This window comes from Phaseolus vulgaris, chromosome 8 (assembly GCF_051622355.1).
Source record: "Phaseolus vulgaris cultivar YP4 chromosome 8, ASM5162235v1, whole genome shotgun sequence".
NCBI lineage: Eukaryota > Viridiplantae > Streptophyta > Magnoliopsida > Fabales > Fabaceae > Phaseolus > Phaseolus vulgaris.
Genome location: NC_143505.1, coordinates 56677024 through 56693579, shown reverse-complemented (window position 1 = coordinate 56693579; position 16556 = coordinate 56677024). Strand labels below are relative to the sequence as shown.

The 16556-nt window shown below is 32.5% G+C and overlaps 3 protein-coding genes across 7 annotated transcripts; all 3 read left to right on the top strand.

Moving 5' to 3' along the window:
• Positions 1-603: 603 nt before the first annotated feature.
• On the top strand, positions 604-2690 carry LOC137824361 (uncharacterized). The gene is made up of 5 exons (XM_068629990.2): positions 604-985; positions 1166-1267; positions 1373-1477; positions 1585-1732; positions 2124-2690. Exons 1-5 carry the CDS (start codon positions 956-958, stop codon positions 2498-2500), a joined length of 762 nt encoding a protein of 253 aa, XP_068486091.1. The 5' UTR covers positions 604-955; the 3' UTR covers positions 2501-2690.
• A 680-nt stretch (positions 2691-3370) lies between these two features.
• Positions 3371-9672, top strand: EGY2 (ethylene-dependent gravitropism-deficient and yellow-green-like 2). Of its 5 annotated transcripts, none has more exons than XR_016514487.1 (13): positions 3371-3701; positions 3800-3863; positions 4813-4944; positions 5443-5493; positions 5936-5986; positions 6079-6189; positions 6273-6347; positions 6446-6551; positions 6643-6736; positions 7642-7795; positions 8549-8756; positions 8875-9121; positions 9275-9672. XR_016514487.1 is itself a non-coding variant. In XM_068628511.2 (13 exons), the coding sequence occupies exons 1-13, from the start codon at positions 3538-3540 to the stop codon at positions 9521-9523; spliced, it is 1620 nt and encodes a 539-aa protein (XP_068484612.1). In that variant the 5' UTR covers positions 3371-3537; the 3' UTR covers positions 9524-9672. The 5 variants fall into 5 exon arrangements, 2 of the variants coding, with proteins under 2 accessions (XP_068484612.1, XP_090149501.1); XR_016514489.1 differs by having other exon boundaries at positions 6643-6910; positions 8961-9121; XM_068628511.2 differs by having other exon boundaries at positions 8961-9121.
• Positions 9673-12900: 3228 nt separating this feature from the next.
• Positions 12901-16307, top strand: LOC137826143 (uncharacterized). The gene is made up of 2 exons (XM_068632009.2): positions 12901-15612; positions 15813-16307. Exons 1-2 carry the CDS (start codon positions 12924-12926, stop codon positions 16166-16168), a joined length of 3045 nt encoding a protein of 1014 aa, XP_068488110.2. The 5' UTR covers positions 12901-12923; the 3' UTR covers positions 16169-16307.
• The last annotated feature ends 249 nt before the right edge of the window (positions 16308-16556 follow it).

Genomic DNA, 16556 nt, shown 5'->3' with positions numbered 1-16556 from the left:
AAACTAAAATGCAACAAATCAATAATATAGTTAATAACTCCTAAAGCCAAAATGAAAAATTAAATAAATGTGAACAAGATGTGGGGAGAGAACTAAAACAAAAACTAAGTAGAATAAATAAAGCCCACACAGATGTGGGCTCACCAAGATTGGGCAAGTCTTGCTAATGTATACCTGAAAGAAATATTATTAATTGTTATAAACAATATAATATATAAAAGATTTATTAATTGAAATTTTAGCATTTATATATCATGATAATATTTCATAACCATTTGTTTATCAAAATATATTTATTTATTTTTCAAATTAATTATTTTTTTAGTTAAATTTAATTGAGTGCTAATGGATTGGTTGTCAAACTCTCTCAATAATATAACGTAAGTTTGGTTCAGGCAAAGGAACAGAAGAGAAAATTATGAGGAAAAAGGTTTTAGAAACACTACACTTAACATAACAAAATAAAATAATAACAAATAATTAATAATATAACTTTAAATTACATATTATAAAAATATTTTTTATTTTACACTTTCCATTTTTAATTTATTTTTCATTCTTTTTTTTTTCTATTAAATCAACTTCTTCTACCACTCATATTCTGTCTTATTTTTTTCTCTCCCTCTTTCAATCCTCTGTTTATTTTCTCACAACCAATCGAAGTAAAAATGTAGTAAATGAAAGATGTTGGTTTGTTCACCTTTCTGAGTACTGTGCATATATAAGCTGTAATATTACAGTCTCATGAAACCTTTTGTTATGTAGAAGTGTGTCTCGTTGGTGGGTCGGGAGCAAGAAGAAAGTGAAGTTCGCAGAGAATACCGAACCAGTTACACATTTCAAATTCTAAGTGTTTTTCGCTTCCATTTTATCCACCGTGTTCCTTTCCCCACCAACTCAACCTCAAGGAAAGAAAGGGCTTTTTTTTTTTCCTGCGCTGAAAGGAGGCTTGGAAATGGCGTCAAGAGCACGACAACCCAGAAAGGTCCTTCATTTCATGCTTTCTAGTTCATTTTCCCCTATGTCTCATCCTCCTTATTTTTTTTCCTAATATTTCTGTATTTCTTTCGTGATATGTTTATCAAGTTTTGTTTTTTTCTTTTTCTATTGTTTAAATGTGTTTGCCAGTGTTCCCTCTCTTAATGGTATTTTCTTTTGTCTGCAGAGGATGACGGGTTTCACGCGCAAGGATGCTGCCCTGGACGCAATGCGCCAATTTGGATTTGGGATAAAACTAGTTCGAGAAACGGTTGACGAGCTTCTCGATGTTGGTTTTCTCTTCTCTTAAGATTCAAAGGAAAAAAGTGCTAAATGCTTCGTTTTTATAGTTATGGTTTTCTTTTAAGCTGTGGGGTTGGATGGGTTTCTTCAGGTGTATGGTGGACCTCAAGGATGGCCCTTTATTGAAGAGACCTCTTACAAGCTCTTAATCGAGACCTTGCTTAGCAAACAAGAAGATTCTGCAGGAAAAGATAAGGTAAGAAATTTAGCATCTACTGAATGTACAGTTAAATGAATTTTGCGAAAAATTTCTCGTCAATGTTACTTATTTTTTTAGTGAAAGTGATTGTACTTTATTTGTAGGATGGTGTTAATAATGTGACACCATCTGCTGGGATTTCTGATATTGGCTCTTCTGGTTCTGGAATGGTGTCTGAGGACACTGTAATGCATACTAGAGATGGTTTGGACTTATCTACTCAAGCCAGATATCAAGGCAATGCATTACCTGGTAATTTTATTACATCCTCTCAATTACACCCATTTGAAATATGTTAGCATAACTCTTCACTGCCATCAACAGTTTTAGCTTCCTGAACTTTCAATTCCTACATCAGGTTGGTAATTGGTATTATGGTATATCCCTTTGGATGACATCCATAAGTATTTTTCTTCACTAGACTTATTATCTGGTATTTATAATTTATTAAACTGAACTAAATGAGATACAAGTTGAAGTTTCTTCTGTAATTCAAAACAAAAGTTCTAAATTCAAACACAGAACAGTTTTGCTGCTTAACTGCATCACATTTGAAAAAAATGTCTAATTTCCGAGTAAGGGTAAAGAAAAACTTACTCTGACTTTTCTTCTGGTTATGCTAAATCTGCCAATTTGTCTCTAGATGTTGGGGATGTGGCCTTGCAAGCTGCTGGAGAAGGACCTGAACAAGGCATGAACGAGTCAAAAAATGAGCAAAAGCCTGCATATAATGGCAAAAGAATCAATGATAGCACCATTGTCAACAAAGTTAAGAGCACTTCTGACAAGGCTCCTATGATTCAATCTTCAAAAGCATTTAATCATCTTCCAAGTCACAGGCGTGAAGGTTACTATGGATGGATTGGTAATGGTAGTGACGAGGATAAGGAATATGTCCAGTTTCCAATTCCACAATTATCTGAACAAATTGAAAAGATGATTGGGCAGTATGAAGCTCCTGAAAGTAGCAGTAGTAGAAGGCGCCAGAGTAGATGGGATGAAAAGCCAGAATGCATGTAAATGAATCTCTTGGCCATTGTAAGTAAGCTAGGGTCATAAGTATCAACTTGTATTATTCATGAGACATTGAAGATGTCTCAATTGATTTATTTTTGTTACATTGTCTAATATTAACTTCAGTTCCTAAACAAAAGTGCAACTAAATAGTTCTCTCACTAATAGTTAAAATTTTCCGTGTTCTGTTCTGGGCAAATGAAGTTGAAATCTAAACTATGCAGTAGGACTTTAATCTAAATTATATTAAGAAAAATTCAACACAGTAGTCAATACATAGATGATTTTTAAGTATATTGACAAAAGTTTAATTTCTATGTTTTGTCAAAAGATGTAAAAGCAACTTTAGTGATCTATATGTTTTTATCGTTTAGTTTTATGATTATCTTCTAAAAAAACAATTATATTAATCTTAACAAGTTTTGAAGTTTTAAGGAAGATTACAATATTAAATATCTTGATTTATAAATAATAAATTATCATTCAAATCTCCAGAACAATATAGTTATTGTTAAATTTATACAAAATTTATTAGTTTTTTTTCCTATTTATATGAAATGAAAGTATATCAATTTGTTGAGATAGTATTTTTGTTGTGCTTCCCTGTTTTTTTTTTTTTTTATCGTAGTTGTTGTTCTTTTTAATAAAACATGGCTATTACAATAATTATATATATCTTTAGGATTGTATACGATAATAGGACAAAAAATTCTCAGGACAAACGCGTGCCCTGTCTATATTCCACATTGTAAATTCAAATAAAAAATAAATTGAATAAGAAAAACAAAAGGATTCTATCTAGTCGTTTAATCCGCTTAGGTGTCAAACGCTGATTGGCTTTCGGAACTTCGCCCGCTTCGTATTTGTCCCAGAAACTGCAGAAAATATCATGGCGCAGGTATTTAAGAAAAAATATAGCGGATAATTGGTTCCTCTTTGTTGCCACTGCTTCATCTTCTCCACCGATTTCTTCAATCTTCATTCGTTTCAATGGCGCTAGGGTTTCATCTCAATTAGAGGCACTGCTCGCTCCAAACGGAACCATGAGTCTCTCGCTAGCAGCTCCTTCAGCTTTTCGCGGGAATCTCCTCCTTCCTCTGTCGCGCTGTACCTCTTGCTTCGAATTTGATCTCCGTTTTCACCACTCCCGCGGCTTTCCTCATTCGCGTCGTCGGTTTACTTCGTTCAAGTTGTTTCGGAACCCGAGGTAGGTACGAGTTTTTTTTCTTTGTTGCGGGAATCGTTCCGTTTTCCGATTGTTACTGACTTGGCTTCAAATGCTGTTGCGGTTTTCAACTGGAATAGATCCAGCCGGAGGAGAGGGATAGCTTGTAGTGTTACTGAGCCACAGAACGGCAACGACGAGAAGGTTCTTTCCGTGTGCTACCTGTTTCTGCTTTTTTTAACTCCTTTTGTTGCTGAATTTATCTTCAGGAATCAGCATGTTCGTTTTAGCTCACATTAAGCTTCAGAAATTGAAGTGTGATATCATGAAGACTTTTGACTTGAATTCAATTTAACTTTCCATTATTGATATTTCTTGCATGGTTCTCTTTTTGGGGTCTGCTAAGGAATGATAATAAGACAATGCTTAAGTAGTATTTAATACTTTTAATATAGTGTCTGTGTTTTGTATATAATAAATATTTTTCGTTAAATATTTTATTTTAAATTTATTAGTCAATGTGCTGATGACACTCGTGAACATTTACTTGTCTTTATCAACTTAGCCAAAGGCTATAGGCTTACCGCATTTCAGCACAATTTGATGAGAGTCGGAACTCCCTAATGATATGTGATTGTGAAGGAGAAGTATGAGGATGAGTTATACTGCCCTTACGTTCCATTAATGGTCTATAATTTCAATTTATGAAAATACCAAGAGACGGATAAAATTGAAATACAGAATGAATAACTTTTGGTCCAAGAGCCAAGGAACTAGGTTTTCTTCAGCTATGGTAATCTGTTGAGTCTCGTAAATGAAAAAAAAAAATGTGTAAGGGATCTTTGCTTTACTTTAATGGGTCACATGGATAGATTCAGACAAAAATTTAATTCAAATGAACAAATTTCTTTCCTTAAGAACAACTCATGTTGAAATAGAGATAAAGGGGGTCAAAAAGGCAAAAATTGTCAATTGCAATATGGACCTTTCAGCAAATTTAAATTCAACATAATTTAATGGGTTATGTTTTTGTTATTTGGATAAAAATAAATATGATTTTTTTCCTTATATTGTTTGCACTTAAACACAATGTAGACATTTCTTTCCTCTTCATACTTTTACCTTGACAATATGCAATTTTTAATTGACCTAGGAGAACGAAGCATATAAAAATGGAGAAACACTACCTTCGGAAGATTCCTCTGAGCAAAGTATCTCTCCACCTGTAGATGGAGAACAACTAAATGAATTTAGTGATGCAAATAAGGATCAGAATGATGTGCAGGTGATGTTTAGCTTAGTTAACTTCCATTATAAGTTTGATCAGATACAGATATGTTGCCAAAGTTCGTTCAGTATACTCACACACGCACACCCTTTTCGTTGTTCATTATCTTCTTGTTGAAGACTGCTATAAAGGCTGTTACTCACGAACATAATGTTCTGAAGAATTTGTCGTACGCAATTGATTTCGTTTCTTATTTACTTACAATGTGTACTTTTTTTTAAAGCTATGATAAAATGTTTTTGATAAGTCGGCGTCTCTGCAATTTGTCAGAACTAAATCCTTAAAATGGGACCTAGTTTTTTACAGTCTGATTGTATCAATTTTGTATGCTGCTATAATCTCCTTAATAAATATTATAACTATTCCTTCATGGACTCAATTTTAGTTTGAGTACACAAAATGAGAAAAGATGAAAAAAAAAATTGTCATTTGAAGTTAGGAACATTATATGATAGTTTTCTTATCTCTCATTCTCTGGGCTTATGGTTAAAACAGAATGTGGATAGCGATGAAGTTGCCAGTGGATCACCTCTGCCAGGTGTGAAGGTGATTACTTTGTATTAAGTATTTCCTCCTTCAGAAGAGGCATTCTCCTTTTTTAATTTTTCCTTGTTTCTGTTCTTTATGTTTTCTAACAGCCTCAGCCTCTGAAGAATTTGTCGTACGCAATTGATTTCGTTTCTTATTTACTTATAATGTGTACGTTTTTTTAAAGCTATGATAAAATGTTTTTGATAAGTCGGCGTCTCTGCAATTTGTCAGAACTAAATCCTTAAAATGGGACCTAGTTTTTTACAGTCTGATTGTATCAATTTTGTATGCTGCTATAATCTCCTTAATAAATATTATAACTATTCCTTCATGGACTCAATTTTAGTTTGAGTACACAAAATGAGAAAAGATGAAAAAAAAAAATTGTCATTTGAAGTTAGGAACATTATATGATAGTTTTCTTATCTCTCATTCTCTGGGCTTATGGTTAAAACAGAATGTGGATAGCGATGAAGTTGCCAGTGGATCACCTCTGCCAGGTGTGAAGGTGATTACTTTGTATTAAGTATTTCCTCCTTCAGAAGAGGCATTCTCCTTTTTCAATTTTTCCTTGTTTCTGTTCTTTATGTTTTCTAACAGCCTCAGAAACTGGATGAAGCAATACAAATTCCCAAGGAAGCAATCGAAATTCTTAGGAACCAAGTTTTTGGCTTCGATACTTTTTTTGTAACAAGCCAAGATCCTTACGAGGTGTGAGCCTATCTTTCCTATATATGTATTTTTCCGTTTGTGAAGAGGTCTTGTATGAAGATTGGGTCCTTCTTTTCTGCCAGGGTGGAGTGTTGTTCAAAGGAAACTTGCGAGGGCAAGCTGCTAAAAGTTATGATAAAATCTCTAAGAGATTGAAAGTATGTAATATTTTCTGTTTCTTTGCTTAAGTGGTTTTGTGAGCGATTCCAGTTTAAATCAGTGTCTGAACTATATTTATGCATGATTATTATTGTAGGATAAATTTGGAGATGAGTACAAGCTTTTCCTTTTAGTAAATCCAGAGGATGATAAGCCAGTGGCTGTTGTAGTTCCAAGAACAACCTTACAACCAGAGACAACTGGTACTTGTCTTAGCTCTTGCAACATTGTGGATCAAAAATTCTTTTTTGTAAAGCTCATGATTTGTACTTCTGGTGTTACTTATAATGGCAGCTGTACCTGAGTGGTTTGCTGCTGGAGCTTTTGGACTGGTTACGGTTTTTACCTTACTTATTCGCAATGTTCCTGCTTTGCAATCCGATTTATTGTGAGCTGTTTCCTTATGCCTTAAATTGTCACTTCATACGCTGTTATCTCTTAGGCAAGAGTGTAGTGTCACACCGAACTGTTTCATGTGCTTTGTTTGCTATACTGATACAGTTCTGTATACTCCTTCGCTTGAGTAATAAGTTCAGGGAAGTATCACAAATACATTGTTTAGGTAAACAAATTTTTATCTTCCAGGCTGTATGATTCTTAAATAGGATGGTCTCATAAAATAAATTAATTATTGATGAATTGTTGTCTGCCTTTCATAGGAATAAATCTTTATTTCTTGTTGTCATTTCCCTGATTGATTGATTGTTTCATATTATAGATGCTTCAATTTCGTATGCACATATAACCATAAAGTGAATTTTAGATGTCATTTGGTTTAATAGAAGTTTTTTTTTCCTACTTTTAATTACAAAAAAAAAGTGGCATTTCCCACATCGTTTCTCGTTTTAAAATACTTTAACTAGTGATGAATTATTGTCCAGCTTTCATAGGAATAATTCATTAGTCTTGTTGTCATTATCCTGTTTGACTAGTTGTGTCATATCATAGATGCTTCAATTTGGTATGCATTTATAATTATTAAATGAAATTTAGAAATAGCTTGGTTTAGTTAAGGTGAAAATAAGTTTAATTTCTTGTAATTAAAAGTGAAAATATAAAAAAGGAAAACAGAAGTTTTTTTCGAACCAAATGGCAGTGTAAGTATTGTCCATATATTATAGGTTCTAATTACTGCAAAAGTTTAGATTGGTGTGCACAGGCTTAGCACTTGATTTCCATTTAAAGATTTATATTCTTAAATGTCTATGAATAACTATTCTACATATAAGAAATTTTTTGTTAGTTTACTTCACATTTTGATGTTTCACCAAATTACTAATTTTAATGTTCCAGATCCGCTTTTGACAATCTGAACTTGTTAAAGGATGGCCTATCTGGAGCCCTTGTTACCGCACTTATTCTGGGGGTACATGAACTTGGTCACTTTTTAGCTGCCAAAGACTGTGGAGTTAAACTTGGGGTCCCGTATTTTGTTCCTAGCTGGCAGGTTATAAGATAAAATTCTTTATCTTCTATCATTTTTTTGGTAAAAAGATATTTCTTCAATTTAATGACAATAATCGAGGGTATCATGTTTTTCATCTGGTATGTATTAGTAAGACCTTTTGGTACATTTTACAAAGTAGGAAAATAATCACTGACAGACGCAAAGTTGACTATGCTCATGGCAAACTTCCTCCCTTGATTAGAACCTCAGCTGTGATGCCACTATTGGTAATCACAACCGGAAAATAATCTCTTCTAGAAGAAGCACACCTTCTCATGCAATTTTTTTGAAAACAATTACAAATCCTTTTGTGAATTTCAAACCCTCTCATGATACATAACCATCCAAGTCCCCCATACACCTAAGAAATTTATTGAGTTGTGATGACAACTCTCAAATCAACTCTGTATTTTATTAGCAGTTTCTTATTTTTTCCTTCTTCATGTTATTCATGTAGGACTTTGATAAATACCTACTAACATTATCGGTGTCTGAAAATGGCGGCATTCATCTTAATTCTCCTAGATTGGTTAATATTGTGGAACTTTGGGGATGGAGTTATGTCTTTTCTTTGTATGTTTATTGCTAACTAATCTAATATGGTATAATTTGGTGTCAATATTCAAAACGGACAATTTGCTGATATGTACAATTAGATATTGGCAAATGGCCAAATTTTCTCTCGTTGATATGTAGAGTTTCTAGCATCTTAACAAAAGAAACAGAAATTCTGATGCGTAATTTGGTCGGCAGATAGGCTCCTTTGGTGCCATTACGAGGATAAGAAACATAGTACCCAATCGCGAAGATCTGCTCAAGGTTGCAGCTGCTGGACCAATAGCTGGCTATTGCTTGGGTCTTTTGCTTCTTCTTCTAGGTTTTGTCTTGCCTCCCAGTGATGGTATTGGTGTTGTTGTTGATGCTTCTGTGTTTCACGAGTCGTTTCTTGCCGGCGGTATTGGTAAGCTACTCACTCTAGTAAGCATAAAGAAATTTAGATAGAACTGTGTCTGCATTCCTTTTTGGGTTTATCAAAATAATTTCAAAGGAGCATTTATTTGCTATTGTTACTACTACAGAAGAGCAACAAATTAAATCCCGTGGCTGCCCGATGTACTTGATACTTTTATCAAGATGTGATAACAAAGTTTATTTACTTTTCTAGCAAAGCTGCTTCTTGGTAACGTTCTCAAGGAAGGAACTGCAATTTCTATCAACCCTCTTGTGATTTGGGCCTGGGCAGGACTCCTTATCAATGCCATCAACAGCATTCCTGCCGGAGAGCTTGATGGAGGGCGAATTTCTTTTGCCCTATGGGGAAGAAAGGTACAAGATTCAGTAATATTTTTGAACAAGGAAAACTCTTACAAGCAAAGCTTGATTTGTCAGTATCATGATAATATTTGACTAGTTTACATCACATAATTGCTTCCTTTGTTTCCTTTACATGAAGATACTGACTTTCAGTCTATTCCATAGGCTTCATTACGCATCACAGGAGTTTCAATTGCGTTGCTGGGACTCTCGTCACTGCTTAATGATGTTGCTTTCTACTGGGTAGTTCTCATATTCTTCTTGCAAAGAGGTCCAATTGCTCCACTCTCTGAGGAAATAACTGATCCTGGTGAGAAATATGTTGCCATTGGAATAATAGTTTTGCTATTAGGCTTGTTGGTATGCCTCCCATACCCTTTCCCATTTACCGACGAAACCCTCACAAGTTTCTAGACATAATGGCCTCATAAACTCTGGCAGTGTCGCTTTAAACTGCTAGAAAATTTTAAAACTGAGTAGAAGGTAGGATTTTTGGTGAATTATACTTTCAACGTTGGCTCATGCCGGGTGAATAATCAAACGTCAATTTTTTAGGCTGCAAACATCCTAGTTTAGTTATTCATGATTCATTAACAATGAACATTTTTTTTTAATTTTAAATTCCAGTTTCTCACAGCGTACAATGGATGGAAAATGGAAAAAATACTTTAAATTTTGAAAGCAAGATATTTATCATGTTATTTTTAAAGTTCAAGGATTACCCGCGTTTTACATTTTGTTTGGCAAAAGTTATATAAGTTAGTTTAAGGTTGAAAAGGTTAACTCTGTTTCGGATGTAGTTTTCTAGTTGAAAAAGGGAAAGTGGTTAAAAATGAGGTATTACATTTATCTATTTAAATAATAGATAAATGTTTTTATAAATCTTAATTTATTTTTTAGATAAAAACATTCTTGAGCAATTACAAGCTTAGTTTTTAAATTAATCTTAAAGTTTTATAATTTTTATTTATACTTAAAATTGTTGTAATTATTTTTTTGGTTTCATTTTTTTTATATTTCTCAATCTTATATTTTAAAGTATTTCAATTAAATTTAAAACGAAAATAACATGATAGACATTATAGATAAGCACAGTAATTTAAATACGTATTGCTTAAATGGTACTCTGACTGTATATTAATATCATAAATGTAGTGTTAAATAATAAATAAATACGTAAACAATGAATAGTTAAAATAAACTGTATAATACAAAAAATATGTAGACCAGATAACAAAAGCTAAACTTGAATAATAGAATTCCTCCTTGGGTAAAAATAGTAAAAATAATAAATATTTTAAGGATAGAAAATGATAATTCTGAAACTATAAGTTAAAATGTTATTTAAAGTAGCATCTTACAAAATACTACATAAAATGACAGTTATTTTTCTTCTAAAATAACACTCATAATTTCTTCTAAAATATATTTTACTCTAAAATTTAAGAAAAAATCATTTTTTATCAACTCTTATTGATATATCAGCTAATTACGTTTTGTTTATTAAAAGAAAGTTGGTATACTGTGTAATAATTTTATTAAACCTCTATTTTATCTTTAAAAAATTAAAATAATATGAAATAGGACGAATATTACGTTGTTGAAAACTAGGGCACGTATAAAGGGCACACGTGTAACTAAAGTAAATAAATTAAATATGAATTAAAATGTAAAGTTGTAAACTAAAATCGTAAAAGTTATCTCACTGGATTGATTGATCTTGAACCTAAAACTCTAATTATTTAAGGATATATGTTCCTCTACAAACAATAAACTTGCAAAATTATATTGATTGTACAACAAAATTAAACTTACAATTTAAAGTTAACTTAATAGTTAACTTTATCAAATATTTCTAAATCAATAATTTAATAAAATAACTATAAGTAAAAATCAGATTTTAGTTATTTACCTTTTAACAACTCCGTAATTACTTTTTGTGAAACATACCTTCAAAAGTTTCAAAATTTTGTTTAGTTTGCAAATAATTTTTTATTTAAGTCATAAAAAATTACAAAGCTTGTTCCATTTTATTTTTTTACTTTAAAATATTTGTATAAGAGATAGGTAAAAACATATTTTAATTGTTTTATGTATTATTATTTTTAGTTTAATTTAGATACACGGTTAATATATCAACAAAAATAACTATCTTAAACTTGAAATTCAAAATAATTATTATAAATTAAATATCTTATATTTTCTTGACATATTTTAAGTCTAAACATTGATATTGTAGATAGAGATAAAATGAAGGGTTTTATATTAGTTCTACTATACTTTTTTTAATCGTCACAGCATCTTTTTATGATTAAAAAATTTCATATGCAAAATAATAATTTCATATTATATAAATTTTTTATTCTACTCTATTATAATGATAAAATTAAAATTTGAAAAGAGTTCAATATCTCATACACAATAATTAAATATAATCACGAATAAGGTTGAACTTGTGAAAGAAGTTTGGGTGGACTTGTGTGCGTAAGCAGCAGACAGAAATTAAAGTTTGGGTGGACTTGTCTCAGTCACCTTTCGGAGAAAAACTGTGAAACTTTCCATACAATTAGCTTTTAATTGCCACCAACCAATGTTTTATAATGTCAAATTTGCCACTTCATTCCTATCTTTTAAAACAGTAATAAAATTAGCTTTTAATTCCATTTTCTTCATTATTTAATAATGCCTTTTTTTAAAAAAAAAACAGATTTTTTATTTAGTTTATATTCGTAATTTTTATTTTATTTTTCATTTTAATATCTAAAATTAAAAAATACAATTTTAATAAATTTTCCAGTCTTAAATATATATATATATATATATAATTAGTTAAATTATTCCTTTATAGAATAAATTGTATAAATGCGATAGGTCTAAGCTTTAATTAGATCAAAATAAATCTAAACAAAATTGGTAATTGAAATAAACATCAAAATTTAAAAACTTAGTAGTAAAAAACCAAAATTACTTATTAAAATAAAAATAAAATTAATATTTAACCATTTAAACATACAAATTACTCACCCAAATATATTTTGGGAATGGGGGCAAATAAGAAATCGGGACTTTAATCATTTCAACTCTAGTTCTTTTACCACTTCTTGAAACAAAACCAACGTGTATTTTTTTCATTTTGATTTGTTTTTTTAGGACGAAATATAAACCTAGTTATAGAATAAATTCATTGATATTATACATCCTCTCACATACATCAAAAAATTGAATCGTAATGTTTTTTTTTTTCATTATGAACACTATCTAAGCTTCATCGAACGCTATATATACATTTTTATTTTTGAAAGTTGTTTAAAATAATAATAATAATATTTTTTATGTATGTATATTCTGTTTTGCAGTTTTTGTGTATAGACAACTGTACATATATTAGTGGATTCTCATATCAAATTATGTTAGGCCAGGTGTCCTTTTTTTTGTTGTACAATTTTTATTCCAAACATTCTTCTATTTCTTCATACATTTCTCTCTACTTTTAAAGAAACATAATTTTGATGAAATCATATTGCTAATTAGAAGTTTCATTTAATTATTTTTCAATAAGCATAACGATCTCTAATTAGCTCACATCAATTTAATTTACTTGATAAACAAAGTCTGATATGTTTCATTTTAAAAACAAAATGAAATTATGAAAAATTAATAAATATATTTTTTTAAATAATCAAGTCAATGCAGTGGAGAAAAGTTTAGTCAACAATTAAGTTATGTAATAAATGACTTAAGGTCTATGCAAAAAATAAAATAAAAAAGTCTATAAAAGATACACATTTCATGTTTGCACACTCCATGCAAGACAATGGCTCTAACTGTAATAATGATTCTTCTGAGTGTTGTTTCACAAACCTTGGTGAACATGGCACCAGCTACGGTTGCTCTTGTTTTGAGTTCAGAGAATGATAAGGTGGCTTTACTTGCTTTGAAGAAGAAGCTTACCAATGGAGTGCCTAATTCTCTTCCATCATGGAATCACTCTTTGCATTTCTGTGAGTGGCAGGGTGTTACATGCGGACATCGCCACATGAGAGTCTCTGTCTTGCACTTGGAAAATCAGAACTGGAATGGTACTCTTGGACCATCCTTGGGAAATCTAACCTTCCTCAGAGGCCTCATTCTTTCCAAGATCAACTTGCATGGTGAAATTCCAACACAAATTGGTCGACTAAAGAGGTTGCAGGTTCTTGACTTGAGCCACAACAATCTAAATGGTCAGATTCCTATACACCTTACCAACTGCTCTAAACTTGAGGTGATTAACTTGTTGTACAACAAACTCTCTGGAAAAGTTCCCTCCTGGTTTGGACTTGGATCCATGACACGGCTTAATATGTTGCTTCTTGGTGCCAATGATCTAGTTGGTACTATTCCACCTTCCTTGGGGAATCTTTCATCCCTCCAAAATATCACGCTTGCAAGAAATCATTTGGTGGGAAGTATACCACATGTGTTGGGTCGGTTATCAAATTTGAAAGAGCTGTATCTTGGTTTAAATTATTTGTCAGGAGTAGTGCCTGATTCTCTTTATAATCTTTCCAATATTCAAGTCCTTGTTCTCGGGGAAAACCAGTTATCTGGTACTTTTCCATCAAAAATGCAACTTGCTTTTCCAAACCTTCGAGCATTCTTCGTTGCAGTGAACCAGTTCAGTGGAACTTTCCCGTCTTCAATATCCAACATCACCGGATTGCAAGCGTTTGATATTTCCTCAAATAGTTTTAGTGGGCCAATTCCTTCCACTTTTGGAAGCCTAAATAAACTTCAGTTGGTGGACATTAGTCGCAATAGTTTTGGAAGTGGCAGAGCTCGTGATTTGGATTTCCTTTCCTCTTTAACCAATTGTACTCAATTGAAGATACTTCTTTTGGATTGGAATGAATTTGGTGGTGTGTTGCCAGATCTCATCGGCAATTTTTCTACCCACCTCACTTCGCTTAGTATGGGGTTGAATCAAATATCTGGAATGATACCTGAAGGAATTGGACAGCTAATCGGTTTAACTGACTTCATCATGGAAGATAATTATCTAGAGGGAACTATTCCAGATTCAATTGGAAGGCTTAAAAATCTAGTAAGATTGGTTCTGCAAGAAAACAAATTTTCTGGTAATATTCCTACTGCCATTGGTAATCTTACTATGTTGTCTGAACTTTATCTGCACACAAATAGATTTGTTGGAGGCATTCCCTTAAGCCTCAAATACTGCACTCGAATGCAGTCATTTGGTGTTTCCACCAACAACTTGAGTGGGAATATCCCTAATCAAACATTTGGCAACCTAGAAGACTTGATAAATCTTGACTTATCCAACAACTCTTTCACTGGTTCCATTCCTTTAGAGTTTGGAAACTTGAAGCACCTTTCCCTATTACATCTATACGAAAACAAGTTGTCTGGTGAAATTCCCCAAGAACTTGGAGCTTGTTCCGCATTAACACAACTCGTGCTGAGATCAAACTTCTTTCGGGGAACCATACCTTCGTTTTTGGGCTCTTTAGGATCCCTGGAAATGCTAGACCTTTCTAACAACAGCTTCTCTGGCACAATCCCTGGTGAACTACAAAAGTTGAGTTATTTGAATACTCTGAACTTGTCTTTTAACCATCTTTATGGTGAGGTTCCTACAGGAGGTGTCTTTAATAATGTTACAGCAATTTCACTCATTGGAAATAAGGATCTCTGTGGGGGAATACCTCAACTGAAGCTTCCTGCATGCTCTAAGTTGCCCTCCGAGAAACACAAGTGGTCTTTTAGAAAGAAACTCATCCTCATCATTGCAATTGCCGTTGTTGTTGGTTTGGTTACTTTGACACTGTTTATCAGCTTCTATTTGTTCAGGAAAAGGACCAAAACTTCATTGACTTTATGGTCTCCGAAAAATAGGTACGTGAAGGTTTCTTATGGAGAGCTGCATAAAGCAACCAACGGATTTTCTTCATCCAATTTGGTAGGGTCCGGAAGCTTTGGTTCTGTATATTGTGGATCTCTTCTCCCTTACAAAAGACCCATTGCTGTCAAGGTATTGAATCTTGAAACAGGTGGGGCATCAAAGAGTTTCGTAGCTGAGTGCAAGGTTCTAGGAAGGATCATGCATCGGAACCTTCTCAACATCTTGACATGTTGTTCAAGTATTGATTATAATGGTAAAGATTTCAAGGCTATAGTTTTTGACTTCATGCCCAATGGCAGTCTAGAAAGTTTGCTGCACAACAACGAAGATCTCGAGTCTAGAAATTTCAGTCTCAACCTTGAACTTATGCTAAACATTGCTCTTGATGTTGCTAATGCATTGGATTATCTTCATCATGGATCTGAGCAAGCTGTAGTTCACTGTGATATTAAGCCAAGCAACGTTCTTCTTGATGATGACATTGTTGCTCACTTGGGAGATTTTGGGTTAGCAAGGCTCCTTCATGTGACCACGGGACATTCCAACAGAGATCAGGTTAGTTCCTCTGCAATTAGAGGAACCATTGGATATGTTCCACCAGGTAAAGTGTTTCTCTATCCTTTAAAATGTTACCTATCTTTTTGAATTACCTAGTGCCAACATCAACATAAATTATCTTATTGACTTTGTGTTTTGTTAAAGATAAATTATTTTCATTTGGGTATAGTTTATTACTGATTACTCTCTAATTTTGTTATATGTATTTAATTTGTTGCAATAAAAAAATGGTTGTGGAAACAGAGTACGGAACAGGGTGCAAAGTATCAGCAAAAGGAGATATCTACAGCTACGGAATTGTTGTGCTGGAGATGCTGACCAGAAGGAAACCTACTGATGCCATGTTTGGTGAAGCTCTAAGCCTACACAAATTCTGCCAAATGGCAATTCCAGAAGGAATCAGTGAGATAGTAGATCCACGTTTGCTTGTGCCAACTAATGAAGAAGGAAGAAGGGTGATGGAAAGCAAAATTAGGGAGTGTTTGGTGGGCTTTGCTAGGATTGGAGTTTTATGTTCTGCAGAATTACCTGATGAGCGAATGGACATAAAAGATGTGGTACTGGAGTTGCACACAATCAAACAGACACTGTGTCACTAAATCGGTAGTTACAATAGTTTAATTCTTAAATCCATCTCTAATGTGTTTTCTTTCACATGTTAATGTCCTTTCAACTCCTTCAATTCCTACTTAGTGCTGTAATTTGTTGCTCAATAATAAAATAAGGATTTGAAAACAAGGTAATTTTCAAAATTCGACCCGCTTAAAAACGGACTGAATATATATATTATATAATTATGAATTATATAAATCGACAATAAATATGTATGTGCATAAATATGTTTCAAATTTTTCTAAGAGCAGAATATGTTTTTCATGACTGGTTCAAAAGACTTTGTTCTTTATTTTTATAATCATAATAAAAATTTATATAATAAATTTGAGTTTTTTTAAAAAATATTGTATTTATCCTTTTTAAAATTGTTTT